This window comes from Bombus terrestris, chromosome 14 (assembly GCF_910591885.1).
Source record: "Bombus terrestris chromosome 14, iyBomTerr1.2, whole genome shotgun sequence".
Classification (NCBI taxonomy): domain Eukaryota; kingdom Metazoa; phylum Arthropoda; class Insecta; order Hymenoptera; family Apidae; genus Bombus; species Bombus terrestris.
In genome coordinates, this window is record NC_063282.1 from 5,989,446 (window position 1) to 6,016,860 (window position 27,415).

General features: G+C 35.1%; 5 protein-coding genes across 17 annotated transcripts in view; 2 read left to right on the forward strand and 3 right to left on the reverse strand.

The window, feature by feature from the left end:
* Window positions 1-14,888, forward strand: part of LOC100648912 (prominin-like protein) — a 72,660-nt gene extending 57,772 nt beyond the window's left edge. The window contains exons 4-17 of one of the 8 annotated variants that reach the window (XM_048411703.1): window positions 873-994; window positions 1,080-1,103; window positions 1,562-1,570; window positions 2,225-2,517; window positions 2,767-2,916; window positions 2,999-3,214; window positions 3,363-3,918; window positions 4,343-4,501; window positions 4,592-4,713; window positions 5,932-5,982; window positions 7,422-7,586; window positions 8,380-8,469; window positions 10,193-10,312; window positions 10,824-14,888. In XM_048411703.1, coding sequence (XP_048267660.1) covers window positions 873-994; window positions 1,080-1,103; window positions 1,562-1,570; window positions 2,225-2,517; window positions 2,767-2,916; window positions 2,999-3,214; window positions 3,363-3,918; window positions 4,343-4,501; window positions 4,592-4,713; window positions 5,932-5,982; window positions 7,422-7,586; window positions 8,380-8,469; window positions 10,193-10,312; window positions 10,824-10,836 — 2,090 coding nt within the window. In that variant the 3' untranslated portion in view covers window positions 10,837-14,888. Of the gene's footprint in view, window positions 1-872; window positions 995-1,079; window positions 1,104-1,561; window positions 1,571-2,224; window positions 2,518-2,766; window positions 2,917-2,998; window positions 3,215-3,362; window positions 3,919-4,342; window positions 4,502-4,591; window positions 4,714-5,931; window positions 5,983-7,421; window positions 7,587-8,379; window positions 8,470-9,553; window positions 9,611-10,192; window positions 10,313-10,823 lie in introns of those variants that run through there. The other 7 variants (XR_007226243.1, XM_048411705.1, XM_048411704.1 and 4 more) reach the window with 7 other exon arrangements.
* Window positions 14,889-15,503: 615 nt separating this feature from the next.
* LOC100646439 (intraflagellar transport protein 56) lies at window positions 15,504-19,116 on the reverse strand (the record flags this gene model as incomplete). Its single annotated transcript, XM_020866652.2, has 6 exons — window positions 15,504-16,486; window positions 16,580-16,820; window positions 17,309-17,615; window positions 17,677-17,886; window positions 17,990-18,290; window positions 18,587-19,116. Coding segments are annotated over 6 exons (1,701 nt in total), but the record flags the coding sequence as incomplete, so codon positions are not given.
* On the forward strand, window positions 17,777-21,884 carry LOC100642658 (cytosolic Fe-S cluster assembly factor NUBP2 homolog). Of its 2 annotated transcripts, none has more exons than XM_003400701.4 (6): window positions 17,777-17,909; window positions 19,515-20,004; window positions 20,066-20,154; window positions 20,305-20,526; window positions 20,844-20,997; window positions 21,071-21,884. In XM_003400701.4, the coding sequence occupies exons 2-6, from the start codon at window positions 19,894-19,896 to the stop codon at window positions 21,275-21,277; spliced, it is 783 nt and encodes a 260-aa protein (XP_003400749.1). In that variant the 5' UTR covers window positions 17,777-17,909; window positions 19,515-19,893; the 3' UTR covers window positions 21,278-21,884. The 2 variants fall into 2 exon arrangements, with proteins under 2 accessions (XP_003400749.1, XP_048267680.1); XM_048411723.1 differs by having other exon boundaries at window positions 19,757-20,004.
* LOC125386260 (uridine 5'-monophosphate synthase-like) lies at window positions 21,430-24,101 on the reverse strand. Of its 3 annotated transcripts, none has more exons than XM_048411719.1 (4): window positions 23,645-24,101; window positions 23,313-23,489; window positions 22,746-23,226; window positions 21,430-22,679 (listed from the first exon to the last, which is right to left on the reverse strand). In XM_048411719.1, exons 2-4 carry the CDS (start codon window positions 23,451-23,453, stop codon window positions 21,898-21,900), a joined length of 1,404 nt encoding a protein of 467 aa, XP_048267676.1. In that variant the 5' UTR covers window positions 23,454-23,489; window positions 23,645-24,101; the 3' UTR covers window positions 21,430-21,897. The 3 variants fall into 3 exon arrangements, with proteins under 3 accessions (XP_048267676.1, XP_048267675.1, XP_048267677.1); XM_048411718.1 differs by having other exon boundaries at window positions 23,634-24,101; XM_048411720.1 differs by lacking the exon at window positions 23,645-24,101 and having other exon boundaries at window positions 22,746-23,192; window positions 23,313-23,452.
* A 131-nt stretch (window positions 24,102-24,232) lies between these two features.
* Window positions 24,233-27,381, reverse strand: LOC125386259 (uridine 5'-monophosphate synthase-like). 3 transcript variants are annotated; one of them, XM_048411716.1, is made up of 4 exons: window positions 26,949-27,381; window positions 26,617-26,793; window positions 26,050-26,530; window positions 24,233-25,983 (listed from the first exon to the last, which is right to left on the reverse strand). In XM_048411716.1, the coding sequence occupies exons 2-4, from the start codon at window positions 26,755-26,757 to the stop codon at window positions 25,202-25,204; spliced, it is 1,404 nt and encodes a 467-aa protein (XP_048267673.1). In that variant the 5' UTR covers window positions 26,758-26,793; window positions 26,949-27,381; the 3' UTR covers window positions 24,233-25,201. The 3 variants fall into 3 exon arrangements, with proteins under 3 accessions (XP_048267673.1, XP_048267672.1, XP_048267674.1); XM_048411715.1 differs by having other exon boundaries at window positions 26,938-27,381; XM_048411717.1 differs by lacking the exon at window positions 26,949-27,381 and having other exon boundaries at window positions 26,050-26,496; window positions 26,617-26,756.
* Between the last annotated feature and the right edge of the window lie 34 nt (window positions 27,382-27,415).

Consider the following 27,415-nt stretch of genomic DNA (forward strand, 5'->3'; position numbering starts at 1 on the left):
AGAAATCTTCTCGATTATTATTTAATGACCTCGCCGTTCTAGGGAATTGTTACTCGAGATATTATTTATATTCTTGATGTGAGAAGCTTCCTCGATTTTTATCTGAATAATAACTTTTCAGAAATTTTTATTCAAAAATTGTAATCTTGATATCGGACGTTTTTTTTTTTATCTTTATCTAATCGTTGGAATATCGATAATTTCCCGAGTACTTCTATTACAATCGTACAATCCCATTTATAAATATTAAAACATCTGTCGACCTCGTTTAAAACATGATGATTGATCCAAATTTTATTTGCACGAGATAACGATAATTTAAATTGGAATTGAAGGAATTGTAGATGAACCAAATAGCCAAGTTTATAATCATTTGCAACGTGCGTTTATATAACAATATATAAAATATGATAAATTATAGTGGAAGAAATATAACACGTTATAAATATTATAGACACGACAGATATCTTACCAATTACAATATTAATACAAATATCGTAGAAAATTTAATAATACGAATATCAAAATTAACTAGATCGATCACAATCGCGATATACAGTAGACACAATTAAAGAAATTTATTACATTATATAACCGATAAAATTATTATTATTAGCATATCGAACATATGGATTCTTTACAGTTTAAACTTCCAAATTCTAAGTATTTCACTTCCCAGGTAATTTATTCGGATCATATAAAATTCTATACAATCTAAGCTTCCAAATGGATCGACAATTCTCAAAGATTTTAATAATTTCCTATTAATATAATCAGATCTGCCCTTGTTTCCCTATAAGCGTTTCAATACTTAACAAAGGTATGAATATTTTAATAGAACGATATCTTAGCAAATTTTGTATTCGTTCCAGTTGTACGAGGTGTTAAAAACAATCTCCTACACACGCTCGCGGCTTGCAAGACGCAAAATTGCAAACAGGTGCTGCATGATTACAAAGTGAATCAAATGTCGGTTCAAGTGGAGTTCGACAAGGTATTTTCCGCTTTTGTTGCATCTGTCCGTCAATCGTTATTGTTCGTCATGCATCTAATTTTCTTTTTCCTTTACATGCATACAGTACATGGACCGATACTTCCCGAAGGTATGATGATTATTATAAAATCCACTATTACTCGTTCGGTTTATTCACATTAAACCGCGATAGAAGTTGTGATATTATTTCTGCATCGATTCGATAGTGATACACTACTTTCTTTTGTCTTTTACTTTCTAATTTATTTATTTACCCAATTTACTTATTTATTTTTTGTCTCGCTGATTCTGTAACTTTATACAAAAAGGAAAATGAATATTAATGAACCTGTTCAATTTGCTTGTGTTTCTGTACTAATCAAGTAGTAGACCAATGGAAATTAGACAATCATTTTTCTGTTTCGATATAATAATAATTTTAGTAAAAGTAAAACTGACCGATGTTACTATACATTTAGCGATCTAGCAGACGTAGTTTGTTTTCTTAATCTTATGGATGTCCAACCATTGGTTTACGAATAGAATTATTGTGTAAACTTATCTGATTCCATGCTTACCACCAAATAGCTTCAGTCTGTAAGTTATAAGCTAAAGCATGATCAACTTTCGATTATGTGTAAACGTTCGATATGTGTATCGTTAATTGACAACCTCTGTTAAATGTGTGACGTCTAGAATGATTTCGAATTATTGTCCTTACTTTAAACCTAGCCACGAGGAAAGGAGACTTACATATTTTAGAAACAACTCATATTTAATTAAGCGCGTAACACACATGGGAAATGTCTAGAAGGAATGAAACGTTTCCTATTTTGCACTGAGTTTTCTCTTACTACGTTTTTCTGAATTGAAACCTGTCGAACACATCTTAAACGTACTTTGTTTCCAGCTGAGCACTCTATGCATTCCGTCAGTCTGCTACAAAGAGCTTTTAAGAGACTTGATACATTTCAATGCACTCTTCAGTTACATACACACACACACACTCTCTCTCTCTCTCTCTCTTTCTCTCTTTTTTTCTTTAACATACCGTTAACATTAACATACCTGGGGATTGGTCATTTAAATAGACACAAGCATGACACTTTCCATATCGATACTCTGACTGTTCTACAATGTTCTCATTTAATGTGTCATCTCAGGCGTAATCGTTCTTTTTCCGATAGATACGAACGATCTTATTTTTATTTTGATCATTTATATCGAACGATCGTACATGATTTTTTCCAGTTGCCAAACGTCACATCCGCTTTGAACAACATCACGATGCTGATGAAAGGCAACATCGTGTCGGAAGTGAGCCAGGGCAAAGAGTCGTTCTTGAAGATTCAGAAAGACATTCAACACGCTGTGAACCAGACCATTCCTGTCGTGAGCGCGAGTATTAGAAGAGTCAGCGTACATATGGACGCTTTGGCGAAGAATATGACAGTGCTTCTTGATAGGATAGGCGTTGAGATAAGCGATGACATGAAGGCTGTAGATCATACATGGAAGCACGTGGATCAGTATATACCGTACAGGTGAGAAACAATGATAAACATTTTATTTGTATTGTACATTTCGTCCGAATCGTTTCTGCCCTCTTCGAATATTTGCATATTTCTGTTCTATTCTGTTCGAGTGTTTGAACATTTCTATTATATTTTATCCCAATATGTGAATATTTCTCTCTGAAAAATACTCAAATATTCGGTATGAATTATTTATCTTGCCCTCCCTCTCTCTCTCTCTCTCTCTCTCTTTCTCTCTGACATGTGTATTTTTTCCAGATACTATCTTGGCCTTGGAATATCAGGAATTCTACTAACAGTTTTAATGTGTCTGACTTTCGGTCTCTTCTGTGGCATTTGCGGAAAGCGACCTGATGGATATGGGGACGATTGCTGTAACAAAGGATCTGGGGCACGATTCCTTATGATGTAAGCTTTTAAAAACGTTGCTAAAATTGTTGTATCATTTGGCGATTCGTGATATCGGTAACATTTTGCGGAATTTTTCCAGGGCTGTTTGGATAATTTTCCTCTTAACGAGCGTTCTAATGGTGATAACCGTAGCACACATGGTCATTGGTGTTCTTGTTCAAAGAGCTATTTGTGAACCTTTGAAGAATCCGCAGGATAATAGGATGTTCGCTCTAGTTGATGAAATTGTGCAAATCAAAAATAAGCTGTATCCACAGAATCCTAATGCTGACGTGAATATGAGCTACATAATCACGTAAGTGTATAGTAAAAAATTATTAAAAAAGTTATGAAGATTATAAAAGACTATCTACGATCGAAGATGCTTATTAACCGCTATTTGCATTTCCCCGTCTCTCACATTATCGAAGATAAAAAACAGTTCCATTGTTTCTTCATGACAGACACTGCCATCGAAACGAAACACTGTACAATGTACTGAAGGTAGGCAACATCTTCGACATAGGCTCGTTACGCGAATACGCCGGCCGTTACGACATCAACAACACAATCCAACAATTACGACGCAAAATCAGTCTCTCACCTGGTGTGGTGATCCTCACGGATAGTGCAAAGTCGAAATTAAACGATCTTGCGCAAAGTGGTCTCAGTGACATCAAGTTCTATCAGTATGTGGAGATCCTCGCAGATAATATCACGAACATCAACCTGGAACATCTAGCGAAACAACTGTTGGATGTGTCAGCTGAATTGCCCAAGGGGCAAGAGGACATTCGAGTCAGTTTGGAGAAAAACGCAATGGATCTGGCATATTATCATGACCAGTTGGTAAAACCCATGGGAATGCTTAGCGAACAGTTGGTTACAAAGGCTGTGACACTCGAGGAGAAGATAAAGTTTAACCACAGTTCGATGGCGGAAGCTATTCATAATCTGGTTAACGAAGTGACGAAGGCGCAGCAGTTTTTGAATAAAGACGGGCCAGAATACGTGCAACAAGTAGGTTTTGAATATCTCTTCGTCGATTAAAATTACTAACAATATTTGGAAAGACATTAAAATTGAATATCCGCGAAAAAATATGGGAGAATATCATTCAGCTTTAGAATAAGCTCATGGAAAGAGAAAGTATCGAGCGTTTTTCATTAAAAGATGCATAGAGACTTCTAAATTTATAATCACATATTGTCCATCATCAAATACTAAAGCTTTTTACTTTATTAAAAATAGACATCCTAAGATTCTTAAGCATTTTCATAATATCACAATAATCATTGTGATAGTATAGGAAATGAAAGTACACAGTATAATTGAACGATTATTTATTTATATCTTTTAAGTTACAATCAAATGGAAATATTTCAGAATATTTAGATAATAATTTCAAAGTAACTGCGTCACAATTCGTTTTTTTTTATTATAGCTGGCAACCAAATTTGGAAACGCTTTCCTTCGTCAAGTTGACGACTTCCTCGAGCTAGTTATCCATCACGCGCTGATGGACGTAGGAAGATGTGCTCCAGTCTCCAACGCGTATAATGCAACGCTAGTCGCAGGATGCAACCGGGTTCTAGATCCATTCGTAAGCAATTGATCAACTTTCTTCTGTATATAATCATTCTTATAAATTGCAAAAATTACAATGTATCATACTTCTACTCATAATCCACAGAATGGTTTCTGGGTGAGTGTGGGCTGGTGTCTAATTCTCTTCATCCCAACCATAGTACTTTGCGTGAAATTGAGCGCGCTGTACCAAAAATCGGATCCCTATCCAGGACCTCTAGTCGAAGCGTAAGTTTCTCTCATTTTATATCGTTCAAACCCAATTGATAGATTCAACGCTATTAAATGTTTCCAAAATATAATTAGATATCCGGTGCATGTCGATTTTAAATTCCCAAACTGTCCTTTGTTGTGAGATCGGGATTATTTCATATCATTCGTTAAATCGAAAAGGAACAGAAGAAATTGCAGTTCGTTCAAAAATTTAGTTTAGGAATAAACAATTGGCTTGATTATTCCGAAGAAATATTAGGAAAATTAGAAACAACAATACATCCACTTGAAAACAATCGCTTCTATGATTTTCTTCGCTAATTTCTGGCCAGCAGATTCTGAGCACCCTCTATGTAGAAAGTGTTGACAGCCTTCTGTCTCAGTCTGGTAGTTAATCGAGCTTCCATATTATCCTCAGCATGCACATATTCGCGCTTGCGATATCTTTCTTATCGATATTTTCTACTCGGCATGAATCATCCTACCACTTTGTTTAGCGAGTCTCAAAATTGCATCGCCAATTCTCTAGAGCGAATCCCGTGCAAATCGATGAACGCGTTATTCCTTGTAAGCTCACCGCCTTTATTCTCAATTCTATCTCGGTGTGCCGTGAGCTATCAACTAATCGTTTCCTGACTTTTGTCGCGTTTATCGTACATGTCTTCTTTTCGCAAGAACGTACCACGAAAGAGGAGAATAATGTTTGGCTCGAAAACTCTGTCCTTCGTGAAAATTATTCGATCGTCCGATATCTTCAATATATTTCTAAATTTATTGTTCTGTATTTCTCTGACTAATTACCTAGATGAAAAAATCTAGATTTACCTTGCAAATTAACTAAATACATAAAAAGTTTGAAGTTTATGGATTCTAAGGCCGATAATTTCAATTTATATTTCGAAGAGCTGAGAATCGCTGTGATGTACTTAAGTGAGTCCATCTGCATTTATTATTCTAAAAAATTCTATATTTTGTCGAAGTAATTGTCAGACTAATGGGATAATATTTTCAAAATTTGAAATACATAACTAAGTACGAATTCTCAAAATCTTGACTTGCACCTTACATCACTATGATTTTCAGCCCGCGTACTTCCACGTTAATTTGTAAATTTACATAAGACGATCGAATTTTCTTCACTGTACCAATGCAGTAGTTCATATTAAATTAAAAGTAGCTGTCTAATGTGTGGAATGGTTGTTGGAATCTAACCGCTAACACGCTCCGTTCCAGTGAATATTTGTATGACGCGTACGCAGACAGGGATAACATACCCCTTACTCAGTAAGTATACAACAAGAACAGCCAAGTTGCTCGCATGTTGAATTATGTTGATCGTATAGCACGTGAATCCTTCATTAACGCTGTGAACACAATATATTTGTTCGTTTCACGTTCCACTACTCTTCACACCCCAACTTAAGATATTTCGCGATCAGAAAGACACAGTGTACCGGGAAAAATCGTGTAGTGATTTGATTGATTAGAACGATTTTACCCTTTGTCTGCATGATTGGTTCTACCACGACGAGCACTCTAGCTAACGTATTGTGGAATCAGAATTATTTCGCTGAAGAAACTAATTGTAGAGGGAAAAGGAAAATGTAGAACCTTTCTAAAAAACGGGTCTATATGTCTGTGATAAATATATATATTTCAAATGATTTTTCTACTCAATTACTATCTATTTAAAATTTTTCAACAGTCATTATAATTATTTATTTAAACGTTGCTAACGTTAAAACGCTAGAACTAAAACTTGTAATACAATTTACTCAATTCGTTATTCCCTTTTGTGGATCCTTTTTCCAGAAAGTTTCTCAATTGTTGAAATAACAAAATTCTGTGGTCTATACGCAGTATGACACTAATTGCAGATCCCACAATATCGTTTCAATTACATAGGTATAAAATCTTTAAAATATATAGTTAATCATCTGCTACTTGAACTTTGATACCTTCTCGACTTTCTTGTATCACATGTATTATATTATGTAATAAGTAAACTAAACATGTTTGTGCATTTATACAAAAACTAAGAGATGTAGAAATACACAGATTGCTTATGACATGAAAAAATACATATATAGAATATCCAGAGTACAAATATATGAAATATTCAGAAAGATACAATATTCAAAATGCATTAGATATTATAAATATACACATAAAGTATCCAAAGGATATCAAAAGTATCCTCTGCTTAACTTCCATCTTTACAATTGCATTTACAAATGAAATTTGCATATAAGCATGTACATTATTAAGCATGTACAAACATTGAAGCATATAGAATTTGCATATACATCTGCAATCTACTAAACAAACATGTAAGTCAGTGATTCAACATTTTATCATCCCTAATATATTATGTGAATCAGTCCAGAAGGTGTTAAACATTTAATGTATCTTAATATACTAACGCTCTCGCGTTTTTCGGAGCTTTTAACTAGTCGTGTGAAAAATGGAATTTTTCTTTCTTACACACACACACACACACATACGCACACACACATGCATACATACATACACAGAGGAACACACGTACGAGTTTAGTGGCGTGGCGGCTAGCCCTTTGTCTCGTGTACCAAAGCTACTTAGGAGATTAATGATACACGTAACACGCAGAAACAGCTTAGCAAAATAGTACACTCTCTAACTCGCATGACGAGTGCCCCGGAGACCCGTGATTTAGTCTACTGAAACGTTCATTTTCCTTGCAGTGTTCACGATAAGAAATACGTATCGCACAGCAGAGACCCTTACGCAAAGTACGAAAGCTACGATGGTCCAGCGGGTGGATACAGCGAACGAGAGAGAGTCCCAGAAGCGCATCAGAGCACGTCCCATTATCACCATTATTCCAGATACTCTGACGTGGCGCCGAAGTAAGTGTTGGAACAAGTCACTTCGGATCTGTCGGTCGAAAACTTCTTGAAGCGAGAGCATTATTCGTCCTTCGTGAGATAAAGCACCTCGAAAGAAATTATATCGAGAGATAGCTTGGCTGAATCATAGCGTCGTTTTGGGAGCACACTGAATTTGTGATTTATTTCTTTATCGTATGAGGATCACAGCAGGAAAGCGTGATAAGTATATTTTTGTTGGTTTTTTAATTTTATCCGTTAAGTTCAACGACGCGAGTCTTCTAAAAATAAATGATGAATTGGTAGAATTTCATGGAAACCAAACACACGTTCATTAAGACAAGAAATATTTCCATTTACTGATTTTACCTGGTAGATTCAAGCATGTAAAGTTTTTTAAATTAGCCGAATTCTTTAGAGTTTTTTTAGAGAGACGCTGTGTTCCAAAACGACGTTCAGTCTACGGCTTTATCAGGGAGTATTTCGAAGACAGGCGCTTGTTTGAAAGAATAGTGCTGCCGCTTTAAGGTTCTCTTCTTTTTTTCTATTCATTTCGGATCGTCATCTTGCATTATTTGAATGAAGATGGAATGGAAAAGAAAATAAAAGTCTGTTAATGCTGACCATATCTAGCGAAGCGGAGAATGCGTTCTCGGGGGTTGTCAGAAACCTCTAGGGGTTGTTTCTCGCGAGTATCGCGAGCTACCACACTCTTGAACGATTCTGGATGCAATAGGTGTCTTTTTGTTTGAGATCGACGATTTTCTCCTTTCATTTCTCCGGTTCACTAGTTCATCTCTGATTTATTTTACAGTTCCACCCCCACGTGGCGAAGCCACGAACATACCGCCCCCTCCAAAACAGAACCTCACAATAAAGTCTTTAGCATATCCGTAGAAACGCAGTAAGTCTTGCAAAACATCCAATTTGGACCGAGCAAAAATCTTAAACACAGCTTTCTGTGACACGTTACGCAATTTTCTTCTTATTTTACTTACAAACTTATTGTTCTCTCGGTTCCTGTATCTCGGCGCCTGATCTCTCACCATCACCGATCTTTCATTTATCTCTCTTTCTTTCGTTTCCTTTTTCTCGTTTCCCTTCATCGGTGAGCAGGGTTCCCACTCATCGCGCGAAATTCTTTTTCTCACCTTTTTTGTTTTCACCGATTCTTCCGAACCGCTCGATTTAACTCGAGGATGGGATCAAGCTCTCTGTGTAGAAACTCGCACGATACTTGTTCAGGTCAGTGGCGACATTTCAAATTTCAACAGTCCCAATGTAGTTGTAAGTACTTGTCGAACCACGTACGACTCGAATTGTATATTCCCTATTTCTCTCCCTACTTGTAAATCGAAACGGATAAAGAAGAAATTTTACCGATGTCCCGTCTCTTGTACTTTGTATGATAACCTAATCATAGATAAAGTATCTCGTCTTTTCCCGCATCGTATTGCTCTACCACCAACCATCGAAGATGTATGAATTGCATGATCTACCTTGTACAGTATTTATCATTGAAGAATCGAACATCTTGAAAGGGTCGAGTAGCTTCATACGAATGTAAAAGATCGAGTATTTAAAATCACTTGGAATTATCCAGTTTAGAAATTATTAGAAATATCTACTTGACCCATTCAATAACCCTGGTAAATTAAAATAAATGAATAAAATCAATTTTATTCATCCATTTATGTTACTATAAATTTTACTTTTATCGAATAAAATATATCGTTCACTCTTGTTGAGCATTTGTAAAGGGTTCGAGTGTATCTTGTTAGATTCAGCGCGGTCCGATCCATATCATAAATAATGATACTGTTATCGAAATGAAAAAAAAAAAAAAAAAAAGGAAAGAAGAACAGAAACCTATAAAAGTATCGTTGTGAGGTGCAGAATGTTGTTGACACCATGCAAGTTATTCTTGATCCCGTCCATACATCTCATGCAACCCCGTTGGTCACGCTTTTTTTCCCGGTTATTTCCAGGTGAGTGGGAACCTTGCGGGGGGGCAACTTCTCGCGTCTCTCGATACGCCTCTGCACGTAAGTCGCAAGACAGATTGTTATCAATTGTGTCTCCGTACTTCTCGTTTTCCTTAGTTCGTTCTTTTTGTTCAATTTGTTTGCGTCGCAAGCAAATAGCTTCGCTAGAGCTTTTGCAGGAATAAATAAAGAAAAAAAAAAAAGAAAAAAGAAATTGTGTCAGGTTGTTGGCGATCGTGATGATCGAATAAAGTGACTCGCGTGGTATCAGCGTTATACCTACACCGCCACTGCCACAATCAGTCCAATCGTGTTCGATAAAACATACGTATACAAGGATTTTTAAACGAGCATGCGTAAAAGTATTATTACGAATTCGAGTCACCTTTCTTTTCTTTATTTCACAGGAGAATCACGGTATATAAAATTTACTTTGATTTCGCTTCAGCAGCTTCGTCATTCGTTTGTTCGCTAAGGCATACGTACGCTATGGCAAAAGATAACTCTCTTCGAGAATACTTTTTATTTTTCCTTTTTTTTTTTGTGCTCGTTATTCGACACGTTTGACGAAGAATAGAGAGTAAGCTACATTATTCGAATTTCTCCTGCGTGGTTTTGCTGATCGAAGAGGTATTTTTTCAGAAATTGTGACTTCCCTAATGGTGGTCCTCCTGGATACCAACCAGCTGCTGCTGCCGCTCCGCCTCCGCTTAGCACGGAATACGAGCGACCGCCTCCCTATTATTATTATCCTGGGCCAGGGTGAGTTGTGCCGCAGTTTTTAGTACTTCGATATTCACACACGTGCGTTTCAAATAATCCATACTAATTGGTACGCCATGAATGTTCATGCAGATTCATAATTTTCTGAACATGGCTAAAGTAATCGAGTCTAGATAGAAATTTACAAACACGCACTTTACTTTGGATATATATGAAGGCCACAGGTGAAGAATATGATCAATCGTATTTCCTGTCTTCTATGAAAGCACAATTTCAAAATTCAATATATATTGTGAACCAATAAAAACTACCTTCCTTCTTGACTTTGGCATTATATGTATTTTTATCACCTTCCTAAACATTTAGAAAAATGAATCTATCATACTTTTCCTATGTGGTCTTCACATATTTTTACATACTATGTGTATGGCGTGCATGTTTGAGTAAAAATATATTAAATTTATATTAAATCGACATCAATGTAAGAATACTGAACCTCCCACTAAGAAAGTTTAAATAATATAAAAGATGCTTTCCTAATGATTTTCAGGGACACAAATTAGGAAACAAGTGCCGTGGCATGCACAAAAGTAGCGCTGAGTAGCGTGGCTACCCACAGTCTCACCCGCAGTTACAAAAGGACACTCAAAAAGAAAGAGAAATCCGGATGCAAGCGAGACTATGTCTAATTTGTAGCGTTCCTGTTTGAGCGTGCCACGGACCGTGCGAACGGCGAAATCAATTAAAGACCAAGTTTGATACACAGACTGAGGTAGGCTAAATGGATCCTTCGGCGAGCCGCAAGTAGTGTGATCAATGTGTGCGATTCGTTTCGTTTAGTATTATTTTTTAGACATCGTGCGTATCACGAGAAAAACGTTACATTATGTCCAATACTACTCTTTTTTTTCTTTTTGCCGTCTGCAGTTTCTCTCTTTTTTGTTTTAATAGCGTTTGGACGCCTACCTTCTTTCTCGTTTTCTTTTTTTATTTCACTACTCGCTTTATCTTTATATTAATTTTTTTTCTTTTTTTTTCTTTTTTTATTACGAGACGAACTGTAATGAAGCGATGATTTTCATCGTATGTGCTATGTTAATCGTTGGACAATCGATTTCTAACACGACTGATTATATATCGTTTACCACCGTTCTTTTTGTTTTTTTCTGCGATATTTCTTCCATCAAATGCCATCGTGACCAAGGTCTTTTCTACTATTATCATCGATCCGCCTTCGAGATTCGCGCGTGTTGTGTCACACGCCGAAATTAATCCTCAACTCTCGAAAGCGCATCGATTATTATACGTTTTATCGTTGCTTGAGAGGAATCCTGAAACTCTGCAAGGAAATTTTTCTGTGGAACCCTTAGTTCACCTCGGATGTTCAGTTCCTAATTATAAATACACAGGATTGAAATCATCGTCTGCATTAACCAGTATTAATATTAAAAAAAAAAAAAACGTTCATTATCGTGCCTCCCTTGTTGACCCATTGCCGTACGCTTCTCTTTCACTGAACAATCTCTCTTCGTTCAGAAATTAGCGAACGTGTATATAACATTCAGCCGCTTGTGTCTTATGAATTTTCACCGTCTTTTACGTGAACTGCCTACCAAGGAACAACAACTAAGTACACAGAATGACTATGATGACAAATGACACGTCGATGAGCCGTCGTATAAAAAGGAACACGTGCGATCGATTCGAGCATGAGCCACTTATTTCTACGTTCATTATAATTAATCGTATTATTATATAAAATTGTGAAGATATCATAAGTTTGATTAACTAATTTTTCCAATGCAATTATTGTCAAGCACAAGCTAGAGTATATTGCACGAGATATTACTGTACTCGACGACTTCCAAACTGTGTTAGATCATTCGCAGCAAGAAGCGTACATGGAGATTCGTTTATGAAATTCTGTTCGTCTCTGAACGACACACTGCCCTCTTGAACAAGTCGCGTTCAACAAGAAAATTCACGTAGAACATCGAATCCTCGGATTACATCGATCGCACACTTTCCTTGTAACGAAATATTCGCGAAGATTTCTCGCAATCTCGAGCACTTAACAACGCCATATTTAAATGCCAAACGACACTCTTTAAAACGTGGACCGTGGATGTCGAACGTGTACGCTGCTGGTTCGAATTCTACGGTCCACGCGTCCTCGATCTTGCTGGATCGTTCGTAGGTATAAGAAAATCCCGGAACTAATTTCCTCTTGGTCACACGCCGGAACCGCTCGTTCCACGATGACGGAAGTTAGTTTCATTGCAAGATCACCGCTGCAAAATACTCTATGTACATGGTTCTTAAGTAGACGTTTTTTCTTACTATTAACTTTACCGTGTAATTTACCGATCTAAGCTCCTAGATATTTCCACGTCGCATAGAGAGGTTGTACGCGTGTTCATTCATGTGTCTACGCGACGACGAAATGTCTTGACGAACATATGCAACATCCGTACAGTACTTCGATCGTGAAGGATGGACCTTTCTTCGTGGAGGTTGTCACTGCCATTTTAGAGAAGCTCGTTCTTCTACTCTGTAAGTTAGAGGCTGTTTAGGGGACGGTGAAACCTCCCGTTAAATGAAAGTCTTTTTGAAAGCTCTGTAGTACGATTAGAATAATTAACTCTTTGCAGTTCAGTAATCCCTAGACTACAGATATTTATACATTTATGAGATATTCGAAGATATCCGGAATTTGGAATTTAAAAATGTTCGGAACGCGTGTTCATAGTCTGTAGAGATACACAGAATATCGAAAGGCTTCCATTGCGACTAAAATTTCTTCCTCGGAACTCGTCAACGCGAAAACTGAGAACTACGCGTGACACCAGCGTGGTGTCATCAGTGGTCAACGTGTCGATACTTGTCACGTGAAACGAGCATCTCTGCTCGCAAAATCAAGAAATCTGCGATAAATATCTACAGTCTAGTGGTTACGTTTCATCTAGGAATATAAGTAAAGCGACAAATGCGACGAACATCTAGTTTTTAAAAACCGTGAATCAATGTACAAGCTCAATCTGTAAACGACTGCAAAGGGCTAAGCGAAAGTTAAACGTTTGAAATTTCGAATTTAGATACTTTAGGAATTGAAATACCCATTGGTACAAGCTCATAAGAATAGAATAGAAGAGTCTAAGGTGAATTTGTACCAATCGGTGTGCGGAGTCTCTTGTTCGTAGGTCGATCATTTCGACGATATGTTTCTAAGTGTTTCTCACCACTTCGGACTCTAGAATCCAATGAATTACTGTACCGCAAATGGGAGGCATCAGGATGTTGCATTATCCGTAGAGAACCTGTTTCACATAGTCGTTGCTATTGCGTGCAGCGAGTTTTAACGTTAACATTATACGGTAGATTACGCCGCCCATGCGACGGTCTTTGATTCGGCCGTTAGCAGACTGCCAAAAAGAAAAAAAAAGAAGAAAAAGAAATGTGAAAAAAAACGCAAAAAAAAAGAACAAAAGGATACTTCCCTCGTACGTTGTATGAAGGCGTGAGAAAGTGGGAGCACAAAATCTTAGAATCTTTTAAAGAAAATAAAAACAGCGTAGATAAGAGAAGAGAGAGTAAGTGAGGATCGCGTGAAAGGTAGATCCATACCTCTGTATGATTGTCGTATAAAAATAGGGAGAAAAGGGAACGAGAGAAGGAAGCTGGCGTGAGGAGAAGACGATTTTTCCCGCTCTATCATTAACTGTATTAACATACACATTTAGCATAGTGGAAAGTAAGCTACGTTTTTAGCGTAATATCGACGGAAACACAGATATCATCGTTGTTGTATGTATGGGAAATTGAGGAACCGTGATGTCCTTTTCCTTCCTCCTATTATTTTTTTTTTTTTTTTTTTTTTTTTTTTTTTATTATCTAAGAATGTTAAAGAAACACGTAATAATCGATTGCTGTGTGTGGACACGCAAGACTATTTTATCCGGTTGACTATATTAGCCATGTCTCGTAACGAAAAATAAACAGAGTCGCATGAGAACGAGCCCGGAGAACGAGTGCCGTGTATAGAGATTCGTGTCAATCGATCACGAATCATTGAAAATGATAAATTACGATTGTCGCGTGCCGTCGAAAGGCACCGCGGAAACCAATTTTTCTGGTGCTATTTTTATATGGGATACGTAGCGACGATTTCATGTCGGGCACTCCTTCTCTACATTTTTCTGAACGTGTCGTATAAAATATGACATGGGGACTTTGAACCGTTGTGAAGAAGGAACACTCTTTTTACCGCCTTCTAGAAACCACGGGACATAAGTTGAGAGTTTTCTATCATTCTTGCGGTCAGTTCACCTTTCGATAATCTACGTTCTCAGTTCTGTTGGATCGCGTCTGTTATTATAAAATTTCAGCAATATCTTAGGAATATTTAGAAACGTCTGCCTCTTGTTCATAGTAGTCGAATTTATACGGTACAATATTTTTGTAGAAATTTATTCCAGAACAATATTTTTTAGAAATTTATTCCAGGCTAATATTTTTTTAGAAATTTACCCCTAACATTTGGTACAGTTCTAGTAATAATAAAAATAATGTGTATATTTTCGATAGTAGGCCCGTATGCATTGCATTAAAAACATAATTCTGTTGCATCACACACTGCTGCAAAATTTGCAAATAGCGAACGAGAAATCTTTAAATTTAATTCAATGATTTAACAAAAATTGTTTCATTAGTTTATAGATTTCTTATATGACTTTAAATGGATTTATGTAATTCAAATAGCAATATACGAGCTTTAAACTCATTAAACACTAGTGAATTATCGCCTTCTATACTACTAAAATTTATTATAATTAATATAGACTAAAATAATTAATTTTCTATACTTTGATTTGTTTCTAACATGTCAAAATGTATTAAAAAATTAATTATTTTAGCTTACGATTTCGATTTCGAGCATATCTCGTCTGCATCAAGCCTAAATATTTCGATAGAAAGAATAAGATCGATTTAATAAATATGTAGTTCTCTAAGTAGTATGAGAATTTAAATGACAGACACGGCTTACACTTGAAGACGTAGATTATCATCAGGTGATATACGCGTTTGAAATGATTTATTATATAATTAAAGATATTTATACTTTGAAAAGGTATCGTTCAAGAGTTTCCTTGCATTTTCTTATCTGCTCAATATCTTCGAAACGCCCATAACGTGGGGACATGGGTGTTCTTTTTCGTTTCTTTTGCTGAACTTCAGCAGCCATTCCATCGGAATTGTTTTATAGAAAACCACGTAAGGAATCAAAGATATTGTTGGATTCTCCGTGACTCTCTAAAAAACGTATTCCGTTCCGAAGAATGTCGAATCTTTGATCGGAGATGTGCAAGTATGCGTATGTGGTGTATGCCATCAACTATGGTGTTTTTACGATTCACCGATTGTGTTTGTTAAAATTAATTATTATTATTATTATTACTATTACAATTATTATTATTATTATTATTATTATTATTATTATTATTATATTATAAAATGAGTGTATCACAGTTTAAATATATCTATTTTATATTAAATCATCAACACCGTGGATTCATTGAAAAGATACTCTGCACAAATATTTCAGATTTATAAAATACTATTATCATAATTAAAGACCACAGGGGAAAGGCTTGATAAGCATAATTTTGTTGTAAAAATTTTTCTTCTTGATTTTTATTTAAAAGGATGTACCTTGATATAGCATACTTAAAAAGAGAAAGAACGTATTCAGTACAAAGGTGCAAATAGCCATCGAAGACGAAGCTATAAAGTTGAAAATGAATTATTCTTCAGAACTGAGGTATCGATAGTCTTTTGGCAAATTTTCAAACAAATTTATTAGAAAGGCAGTTTTGGTAACGCGTAATTGATTGATATTGAATTCTAAGGTTGGTCTTGTGTGAAAAGCAAAAATATAATTTACTATATCTTTTGCCTGTGGTCTTGAATTAGCATATACATAATTTACACAGGCATATTACAAGATGCATTAACATTCCATAGCTGTTCAACGTGTTTCAGATAAGGCTTAACGTTTCAGGCTTAACGATAACGATCAGTCACTGTCCACTCGATTCCTATCATCAACAATTAATTCTGTTATCTTTAGCCCATTTACGCATCACTCGAATGATCTGTTCCACTTGTGAGTTCGAGGTATTCTTCAAAAGCTGTACGACCTCAGGTAAGAGCTCTCTAAAAATGACATTAAAAAGGAATTATATATTTGCGAAATAACGAAATGCTTTTTTATGGAAATAAATGATTCTTCAAAGTAAGAACGCTCACTTTGATTGCCTTTCAGCTACAATATATTGAAAAGTGCCGCAACAAGCACCACGTTTTCCTTCCCAATTTTCTGGACTTGGATCCATTCGTTCCAGCATATCGAATGCTTTTGCCGCATACCAAAATTCACCGACTTTGTAACAATCATTCGCGATCAATTGAAGCAAATTAAACGACTCCGTCGTCGTGTCCATTTTTAGATACAAGTCCCAGGCTAACTGAGGTTTCTTGTTCATTATGTCTGAATCAGAATAAGAAAGAATAATATAGAAATAATCGACCCCTTGATTATTATGTTCTATGATGTTCTCAAGTGAAAAATTTTGAAAGTTATAATGTAGTTTGTGCTCACAGTGGTTTTCATTAAGGAATTAAAGAAGGATTGAACAATTAAAGCAGACCTTTTGTTATAAATGAGACATCAAGAGCAAAAGTATAAATGACTAATCTTTCCTAAATACGAACTTCTCCTGTTAGTCTGGCTTAAGAAGTTGCACTAGTCATACAAAACGAAGCTAGTCATTGCACCAAGTATTTTGTACTCGTGTCTAGTTTAAATAGTGAATTACTTAATTTGCTAAATATCGAAGTTCACTTTTGCTATCAATACCTCAATTACGATGTAATTTGCCTTCACCAAAGTGGAATTATTACCTATACCTTGAATACGACTCGATATTACGTACAAGGCAAGGTATTAAGATTAAACATTATTTCTCGATCACTCACAGCAGTGCGCCAATAGGCTGATATAAATGTAATCATTCTTGTATTTCTCATTTCTTATGTTTAAAAACGCCTCTTCCGCCTCTTTGAAATAACCCGCCGCGGCCTGTGCCTGAGCGTAATTGAAATTGAAGTTGTCTTCGTTGGAGAAGTAAGTTTTTATCGAATTCAAATACACCAGGACTTCCTCGAACTGACGATAGAGGAAGAAACAGGAGGCCATGCATTGTCTACCAGGTATGGTATCGCATTCTGACGCCGAAGAACCCACTAATTGAAAGTATTGTTGCGCCGTTTTTACGTTATCGCGCTAAAAACAATTTTCATAATTAGCTCACATAGTTTGCATTTTAGTTGGCGCAGAAACTTACGGAATTCGTTTCCTGTCCCATTACCGCGTTGACTATCCCTTTCAAGATGTACTCCTGTGGGACAGCCGGTTCAAGATCTTTGATTAATTCGAACGCTTCTTGCACGTTGTCTTGTCTCAAGTAATAAATTACCAGATTCAGTCTGGCTTCCGGTATAACGTCCACTAAATTCGGCAAAACTTGCAACGCACCTTCTCCGCCCTTAAATACCTAAGATAAATTAATTCCTTTAGGTATGTATTAATTATAAATTTATTATACTCGAATCCATAAAGATGTCCACGATTTGGAAAAATTCTGTAATGTTACGTACGATTGTATTGTGATGTATAAAATGGTTGGAATATTTTCTAACGTTACGTACGACTGTGTTGTGACGTATGAGATCGTGACTGAAGCTGAGAGAGTTGGACATCTTATCTATCAGCTGCTTCATCTCATTTTGTGCGGCGTTACCATTGTACAGGCGAAAATGATTGCAGGCTTTTAAGTTTATGGCGATCGCACTATCAGGATACTTTTGTAGATAAACCTGAAGAACTTCTTGCGCCACATCATAGTAATCCAATTTGTAGTAGCACAAGGCAACGTATACATTTAGCGCGAAGTAATCTCTGTAAAAGGAACATGGACGAGTAAAATTATCGAAGATAAATTATCGCGTAGAATCGTCTTCAGTTAGAAAGAATTATTCATATTATGGGAATAATAGGAAAAGGATGGAGGAAATGGGTACCTGGAACCTCTTAACTCTCTGATCAAATGTACATCGGAACTTTTATCGCCTAGATTTTCGTTAATGCTATATATACTCGAATCGTCGCTATCAAAGTCCCTAAAGATAATTTTAATTTGAAATATCGATATTCCAATTACTTATCAAATAGAATAAAGACAGTTGGATGACAACCTGTTCTCCAGTAGGATCTTTTTATAAACATCAATAGCCTCTTGATAATGAGCCCGTAAGTAATGAATAGAAGCCAAGCTAAGTTGATCTTCGATCATATCCTCCAACATATGATGGTATTCCATCAATTTTGCTTCATTCCCCATCTTGTGCGCTAAGTGAAACAACAATCTGTTCTTCAATTTACTGTGTGGAGCATGTTCCAGAATTTGTTGAGACTCAGGGTACATGCCAAGGTAGAAATAACAACATGCTAAGTTCGTCGACGTATCCGCCGGTGCTTGATCCTTGCTTTTTAAATTCTCGTAAATTTTTGATGCACGTTTGTAGTCTCCCAAATGAAAAGCGCAGTAGCCCATCCATAATTCGGAATTTACAGTAGTTTCTGAGACATTGTTGAACTCCAAAAGTGTCAAAGCGCCGGTGTAATCGCGCTTCTCCAAAAATTCCTCTAATTTTGGTGTTCTTTTGTCTGATACGGACTTTCTCACTCCTTCAGAAGCAGCTGGCTTCGCTCTTGACAGTATCTGTTACGAGTATTCAGTGTGAAAAGAGTTAAAATACTTTTGTTTTAGGAAGATCTATAGAGTGAATAAAATATAAATAGAGTAAAGGGTCGAATGTGTATAAGAAAGTGATTTTTAAAACACTAAGGAATAATATATTTTAAAAAGAAAAAAAGAAAATACAATGCACGATGCAATGTTTACCATTTTTAGTCACCGTTGCTAATAGATACGGAAATTTATTGATTACCATATGATTGTAAAAGCGAATACAGACGTTATCATTTGCTTAGTTTAGATATAAATCTCTTTTTTGCACAAAAAACTTATTTACTAGATAGAATAAAAATTTGATATTATAAAAATTGTAATTGCGTAATTTAAAAATTTGAAACTAAAATTTTTAATTCTTTTACCTACAGGTGTCAGTTCAGTGGCGATAGAATTCCTGAACTTTTACTTAACAGTTAATGGTACCTTTATTTTTAGAAATATATTCATACAAAAACAGATAAATTTTGCAACTCAAAATGTTTACATTATCGTCGAACTTAAATGCACGATTATACTAAAAAATAAATATTTTATATCTATGAGATGTATGAACGAAATAGAAAAACTTTTGATCTTTAGTTTGCATGAATTTGAATGGACTGCATTTTAGACGAGAAAAATTGGTAGTTGAAAAAATTCTCGTTTGACTGGAACCACGTCAAATTGATAGAAAACAAAAATTGTCAGAACGCGACCGACTGTCGTGGAGGTTACATCGCCGGTGGTGTTTGCGTATTTCTTTTCGTAATGTTGGAAGGTGTCAAACATGTTTTATTAGTGCTTTCTGGTAAAGGTGGTGTTGGAAAATCAACAATCAGCACACAATTGGCACTTGCGCTCAAAGAGTCGGGTTTTCGAGTAAGTTCGAAAAATTTTTTGAATTGTAGGTTAGATTGCTTACATATCAAAAATTTTATAGGTTGGTTTGTTAGACGTTGATCTCTGCGGACCTAGTGTGCCTTATCTGTTGAATTTGGAAGGCAGAGATGTTCATCAATCATCCAATGGGTATTAAATATAATTACTATTTATTATTATAAAAATTGGAAAATTTTTTGTAAATTTTTAAAAAAAATTGTTGCGTATTTTCTTCGTGTTTGAATATATTTTTCACAAAATATTATTATCTACTTATGTTATTATTATTTTATTACATAGATGGATACCAGTGTTTGCAGATAAAGAGCAAAAACTGGCTGTCATGTCGATAGGATTTTTATTAAAAAATCAAGATGAAAGTATTGTTTGGAGAGGTCCAAAAAAAACTGGAATGATTAAACAATTTTTGACTGATGTTGTTTGGCAAGATATTGATTATTTAATTATTGATACACCACCAGGAACTTCAGACGAACATATTACAGTGATGGAAAACTTAAGGTGAAATTTCTTCCTTACTTAAGTATTAGTGAGATAGTTAAATACTTAAATGTTATGTGTCATATTAACTATGAAAAGAATGTCAAAAATATTTCATAGATTTGTAATATTCTTGTCATGTGCTTTTGGACTCTCACATGTGACTATGATTAATCATCATGTGACATTCAAATGAAGTGTATTTCTTGTTAGATAAGCATTAGTCATGAGATTGATAAGCTTATACACACACTCTGTTTGAATGCATGTTAATGAGGATATAACATAATGATGTATTAGAATGAAAACTAATTATATTCTGCTTTTTGTGCTTTCAGAAATGTGAAATGCGATGGTGCACTGATAGTAACCACCCCACAAGCAGTTGCAGTAGATGATGTTTTACGAGAAATAACATTTTGTAGGAAAACTGGAATCCATATATTTGGGATTATTGAAAATATGAGTGGCTTCGTCTGTCCATCATGTTCAGTTAGTATAAACTATGGTCATACATTATAAAAGCAAATTTTTTACTTCAATTTACAAGGAATGCTAATTCTAGGAATGTACAAATATATTTTCCGCGGGCGGAGGAATAGCTCTTTCAAAAATGGTGAATGTTCCATTCTTAGCAAAAGTGCCTATAGATCCACAAGTTGGGAAATTAGCAGCAACTGGCCAAAGTGTCCTGGTAACATTACCTGATAGCCAGGTAGCGCAAGTATTCCGAAAACTAGTCGAAGAACTTACTCAGAGCAAGGAGGCATGAAAAATTTGATCTCGTATGCACGGCGTTCCCAGTAAAATACAGAACTTGCTCGTGATGACAAAATTAAGTTTGGTCCTCTACAAACTATCGCATTTTTTATTATATCGTATTAAGACTAAATAAGGTAAATTGATTTTTGAAGACAAGAACACTTAAGTTTTGATGAAAAATATAATTTCATGACATTATAATAATATAATATACGAAAATGTAAAATATCTGCATTACATACAAATAACATATAGGATCACAAGGGGTTCATTTAATTGCATTTTGTACAAAAGAGGTAAAGTGTACATGTATAAATATAACGATTTTTATATGGCAGCATTTATAGGAAATATAAAGAGTTTCTTGCACATTGCAAAGGATATACATATGTGTACATGTAATCCTGTATCATTGTTAATGGGAACAAGTAAATACACTTTAAAGCTTTTGTACAGTAATGTGAATAGATTAATGTATTATTATATAATGTACATACATCGAAATTTGTGCATCGCTCTATTAGCAGAACTTTTTTTTAAAGTCGATGTTATTCAATTATTTACGGTTTTTAATTGTTGTACACATAATCGAAAATAAAAAATATATTTTTCCCGTACTCCTGGTATTTATTACAAAGTTATTCGTTTTATGTAAGCTGCCCAAAGTTCTTCCTTGTATTTTAATGTGGCAGCCAATTTATCTTCCGCTTCGGTAATACCTCTGCCCACTACAGCTAAATCAGCTCCAGAATTGACAACAGATTCTGGAGTGTTGTATTGCTGTCCCAAGTCATCGGTACTTTTCAATATTCTTACTCCAGGTGTCAATTGAATAAGTCCCGGACTCGAGAAAATATCCGATTGACAAACAACTCCAACTACCATATCCGAAATTTCTGCAATACTTATAGCATCCTGCATGTAGTCACCAATCGTCAATGCTCCTTTGGAGGACATTTCTGCTAAGATAAATAGGCCGCGAGGTTCGCTTATGTTTTTTAAACTATTTTTGAAGTCATCTATGATACTTTGACCTGCGATCGCGTGCACCGTAACGACATCTGCCCATTGTGCAATCTTGTAAATCCCTTTTTCATACTGTAAACATACAGTATTTTCGATGTCAGCAAATTTTCTATCTTCCATCAATAAAAAGTCATGCTTTTTCGCTAACTCTTTTAAGCGCTTGATGAAATTATCACTAAAATCTTCTAATATATCGACATGAGTTTTTAACAACACTATATGTGGTCCTGCTAAATCAGCCAACTCTATAACAGCATCTGCTTTAGTTAGATCTGCTGCTAAACATATAGTGGATTGCTTCGATTCCATTAGATGAAATAACTTGGAGCCAATTGCATTTTTGCACTTTTCGGCACGAATATGAAATGGCATCGTCAATCGGTTGTCTGAAATTTATTAAGATGAAGTACTCAAATTATTTAAGAGTTAAAATATATTAAATATCCTTTTACCTGGAGAAATGATTGGTGCTTTGGATATTAATAAGTAATCAGTCACATCTTTAACAATATTGGCAGCAATTTTATTAGCTTTCAAGAGGTATGTCATCAGTTTTGTGGTTGTATACAGACTCCTCATCAAAATACCATGACTCTCTATATTTTTTTTGCCGTTTTGTTCTCTGTCAATTACCACAAATGCTTCTGTTACTTTTAAACCTTCCCTTCTTAAGATATCTGCTGTCTCTAAAATACTGCTACCGCTTGTAACTACATCATCGATAATCACACAACTATCTCCTGGCTTAAACTTCCCTTCTATAATTTTCTTTGTACCGTATGTCTTTGTTTGCTTTCTCATAAGTAACATGGGCACATTAGAGTCTATAGAAATCAATGTTGCTAATGGTACAGCTGCATAAGGAACACCACAAATTCGTGCTACATTTGGACATTCTTCTACAAATGGCAATAACATTCTAGCCAAACTGGTCTGCACATAGCAAATGTAAATATAACAAATATAAATTATTACATTTAGATGCAAATAATTGTAATTATAATAACAATAGAACTTACCATTATTTTTGGATGAGAGACTAAGACTCTTAAATCAAAATATATTGGTGTTTTTAGACCAACTTTGGTCACAAATTCTCCAAATTTAAACGCTCCTATATCAAAGAGATTTACAGCTAATTGTTCTAATTCACTATCCATGTTAATATGAATTCTGTTATCAGTTATTCAACTAATCTAAGGAAAAAACAGGATAACACGAGACTGTTTAGTAATTAAGGTTAATCGTAAAACTTAATGTTATAGAACTTTCTATTTTGTATTTTATTTCTACTGTATTTCTAATTTCGCTTAATATAAAAATAAATTCAAAAGGCGTACAGAATAATTACGTTTACTATAAAACAGTAATTTCGTGATTCGTATTTATCACGTTCTCACTTTGCTTCTCGATATCCGTATCAACAAAGTAACAATCAATATTTGGTACTGGCGTCAATTCATTTCCTGGAAATACAAACTTTAACGCGCGCGAATTTGATGTTAATTTTACTTTTTCAAAACAAATTATCTCAAATTAATTATTATTCAAAATAAGATATCTATAAAATATTGACTTAAAAATAAATAAAATGTAGGGATTTTTAATCATTTATAGCGGTCGCGGGAACTTTGAAACTATTAAGAAAGGTAAAATGACTTCAGAGAAACCGTTTACGATGTCGTGGATTTTTAGATTAACTAATTGCCGGTATGTGTTGCTTCATTAGTAATCGATGCATCGTAAACCCTATCATGGTGGTCTAAACCTTCAGGTAAGTCGGTGAGGGTCCCGGGTGCGTACACCAAGTACTCACTTTCCGTTACTCCATCGATTCGCGAATTGTTTTGAATGTATTGTTTATCTATGTTATGCGTAGACCTAAGTGGGAAAGGTTGACTTTGAAACGTGTAATCATTAAATCGCAATACGCCTCTCATTCTGTTAATTTTATTTATTTTAATCGTGAAAGTACCTTTTATCACTTTCTTAAACTTAAAATCCCTTATTCTGCTTTATAAAAATTCTATCCTGTTCAATTAAATGAAAAATATATGAAAAGAATATAAAATTGTTTAAATAATGAACAAATAATTAGAATAGAAGGATTAAACGTTAATAAAGATCAAGCACATATTAATAACATCCTCTTCATTTTCATTATTCAATATTGCTGCTGCTGTAAGTGAAAGCACGGTTTTTGTCGGGCCGATTGGATACGGTAAAAATACATTATCGTACTATGTGCGATAATATCCAAAATTGAATGTTACTTGAATGTTTCCCCTGTTTTAATTATTACCGCAGCCACAAAGGCCTTTAACAAATTCGGTAAGACCAGCTTGTCCTCCTTTCTTAGTTTGCTTACCAAGTTTCTCACTCACATCATGGAATTCAACCATATTGAAGGCTAAATCAAACAGTGATTTGCAGGAGATAGGTCGCATAGATGGTGGCAAATTATAAACATTAGGTTGTTTTGTAAGAAGCGCATTATCTTCTCTGTACTCGTGTAAACGATCATGCAGCGGTTTCCCCGTTTGTGTATATTTGTTAACAGCTGATTCTTCTTCTTGTCCATCTTCTAAAATGCTGTGTGCATGTGCTGTATACTTGGCACTTTCTATAGGAATTTCTAGCTTTACAAGAGCTTCTTCCAACTATTCTGGAAGTATTTTATCATATTCCAGCGCATCTTTTGCATGTTGTGCAGATCTTTGATACAAGGTCATGGCTTCCCTCCATCTGTGAAGATTTGCTAATAATGTAGATGCATCAAAATTTGTGCATCGCTCTATTTACAGATCTCTTTTTTGAAGTCGATGTTATTCAATTATTTGCGGTTTTTAACTGTTGTACACATACTCGAAAATAAAAAAATATATTTTTCCCGTACACCTGGTATTTATTACAAAGTTATTCGTTTTATGTAAGCTGCCCAAAGTTCTTCCTTGTATTTTAATGTGGCAGCCAATTTATCTTCCGCTTCGGTAATACCTCTGCCCACTACAGCTAAATCAGCTCCAGAATTGACAACAGATTCTGGAGTGTTGTATTGCTGTCCCAAGTCATCGGTACTTTTCAATATTCTTACTCCAGGTGTCAATTGAATAAGTCCCGGACTCGAGAAAATATCCGATTGACAAACAACTCCAACTACCATATCCGAAATTTCTGCAATACTTATAGCATCCTGCATGTAGTCACCAATCGTCAATGCTCCTTTGGAGGACATTTCTGCTAAGATAAATAGGCCGCGAGGTTCGCTTATGTTTTTTAAACTATTTTTGAAGTCATCTATGATACTTTGACCTGCGATCGCGTGCACCGTAACGACATCTGCCCATTGTGCAATCTTGTAAATCCCTTTTTCATACTGTAAACATACAGTATTTTCGATGTCAGCAAATTTTCTATCTTCCATCAATAAAAAGTCATGCTTTTTCGCTAACTCTTTTAAGCGCTTGATGAAATTATCACTAAAATCTTCTAATATATCGACATGAGTTTTTAACAACACTATATGTGGTCCTGCTAAATCAGCCAACTCTATAACAGCATCTGCTTTAGTTAGATCTGCTGCTAAACATATAGTGGATTGCTTCGATTCCATTAGATGAAATAACTTGGAGCCAATTGCATTTTTGCACTTTTCGGCACGAATATGAAATGGCATCGTCAATCGGTTGTCTGAAATTTATTAAGATGAAGTACTCAAATTATTTAAGAGTTAAAATATATTAAATATCCTTTTACCTGGAGAAATGATTGGTGCTTTGGATATTAATAAGTAATCAGTCACATCTTTAACAATATTGGCAGCAATTTTATTAGCTTTCAAGAGGTATGTCATCAGTTTTGTGGTTGTATACAGACTCCTCATCAAAATACCATGACTCTCTATATTTTTTTTGCCGTTTTGTTCTCTGTCAATTACCACAAATGCTTCTGTTACTTTTAAACCTTCCCTTCTTAAGATATCTGCTGTCTCTAAAATACTGCTACCGCTTGTAACTACATCATCGATAATCACACAACTATCTCCTGGCTTAAACTTCCCTTCTATAATTTTCTTTGTACCGTATGTCTTTGTTTGCTTTCTCATAAGTAACATGGGCACATTAGAGTCTATAGAAATCAATGTTGCTAATGGTACAGCTGCATAAGGAACACCACAAATTCGTGCTACATTTGGACATTCTTCTACAAATGGCAATAACATTCTAACCAAACTGGTCTGCATATAGCAAATATAAATATAACAAATATAAATTATTACATTTAGATGCAAATAATTGTAATTACAAAAACAATAGAACTTACCATTATTTTTGGATGAGAGACTAAGACTCTTAAATCAAAATATATTGGTGTTTTTAGACCAACTTTGGTCACAAATTCTCCAAATTTAAACGCTCCTATATCAAAGAGATTTACAGCTAATTGTTCTAATTCACTATCCATGTTAATATGAATTCTGTTATTAGTTATTCAACTAATCTAAGGAAAAAACAGGATAAGACGAGATTATTTAGTAATTAAGGTTAATCGTAAAACTTAATGTTATAGAATTTTTTATTTTGTATTTTATTTCTACTGTATTTCTAATTTCGCTTAATATAAAAATAAATTCAAAAGGCGTACAGAATAATTACGTTTACTATAAAACAGTAATTTCGTGATTCGTATTTATCACGTTCTCACTTTGCTTCTCGATATCCGTATCAACAAAGGAACAAACAATATTTGGTACTGGCATCAAACAATTTCCTGGAAATACAAACTTTAACGCGCGCGAATTTGATGTTAATTTTACTTTCTCCAAACAAATTATTTCAAATTAATTATTATTCAAAATAAGATATTTATAAAATATTGATTCAAAAATAAATAAAATGTAGAGATTTTTAATCATTTATAGCGGTCGCGGGAACTTTGGAACTATTAACAAAGGTATAATGACTTAAGAGAAACCGTTTACGATGTTGTGGATTTTAGATCAACTAATTGCCGGTATGAGTTGCTTCAATAGTAATCGATGCATCGTGAACCCTATAATGGTGGTCTAAACCTGCAAGTAAGTCGGTGAGGGTCCCGGGTGCGTACACCAAGCACTTTCCTT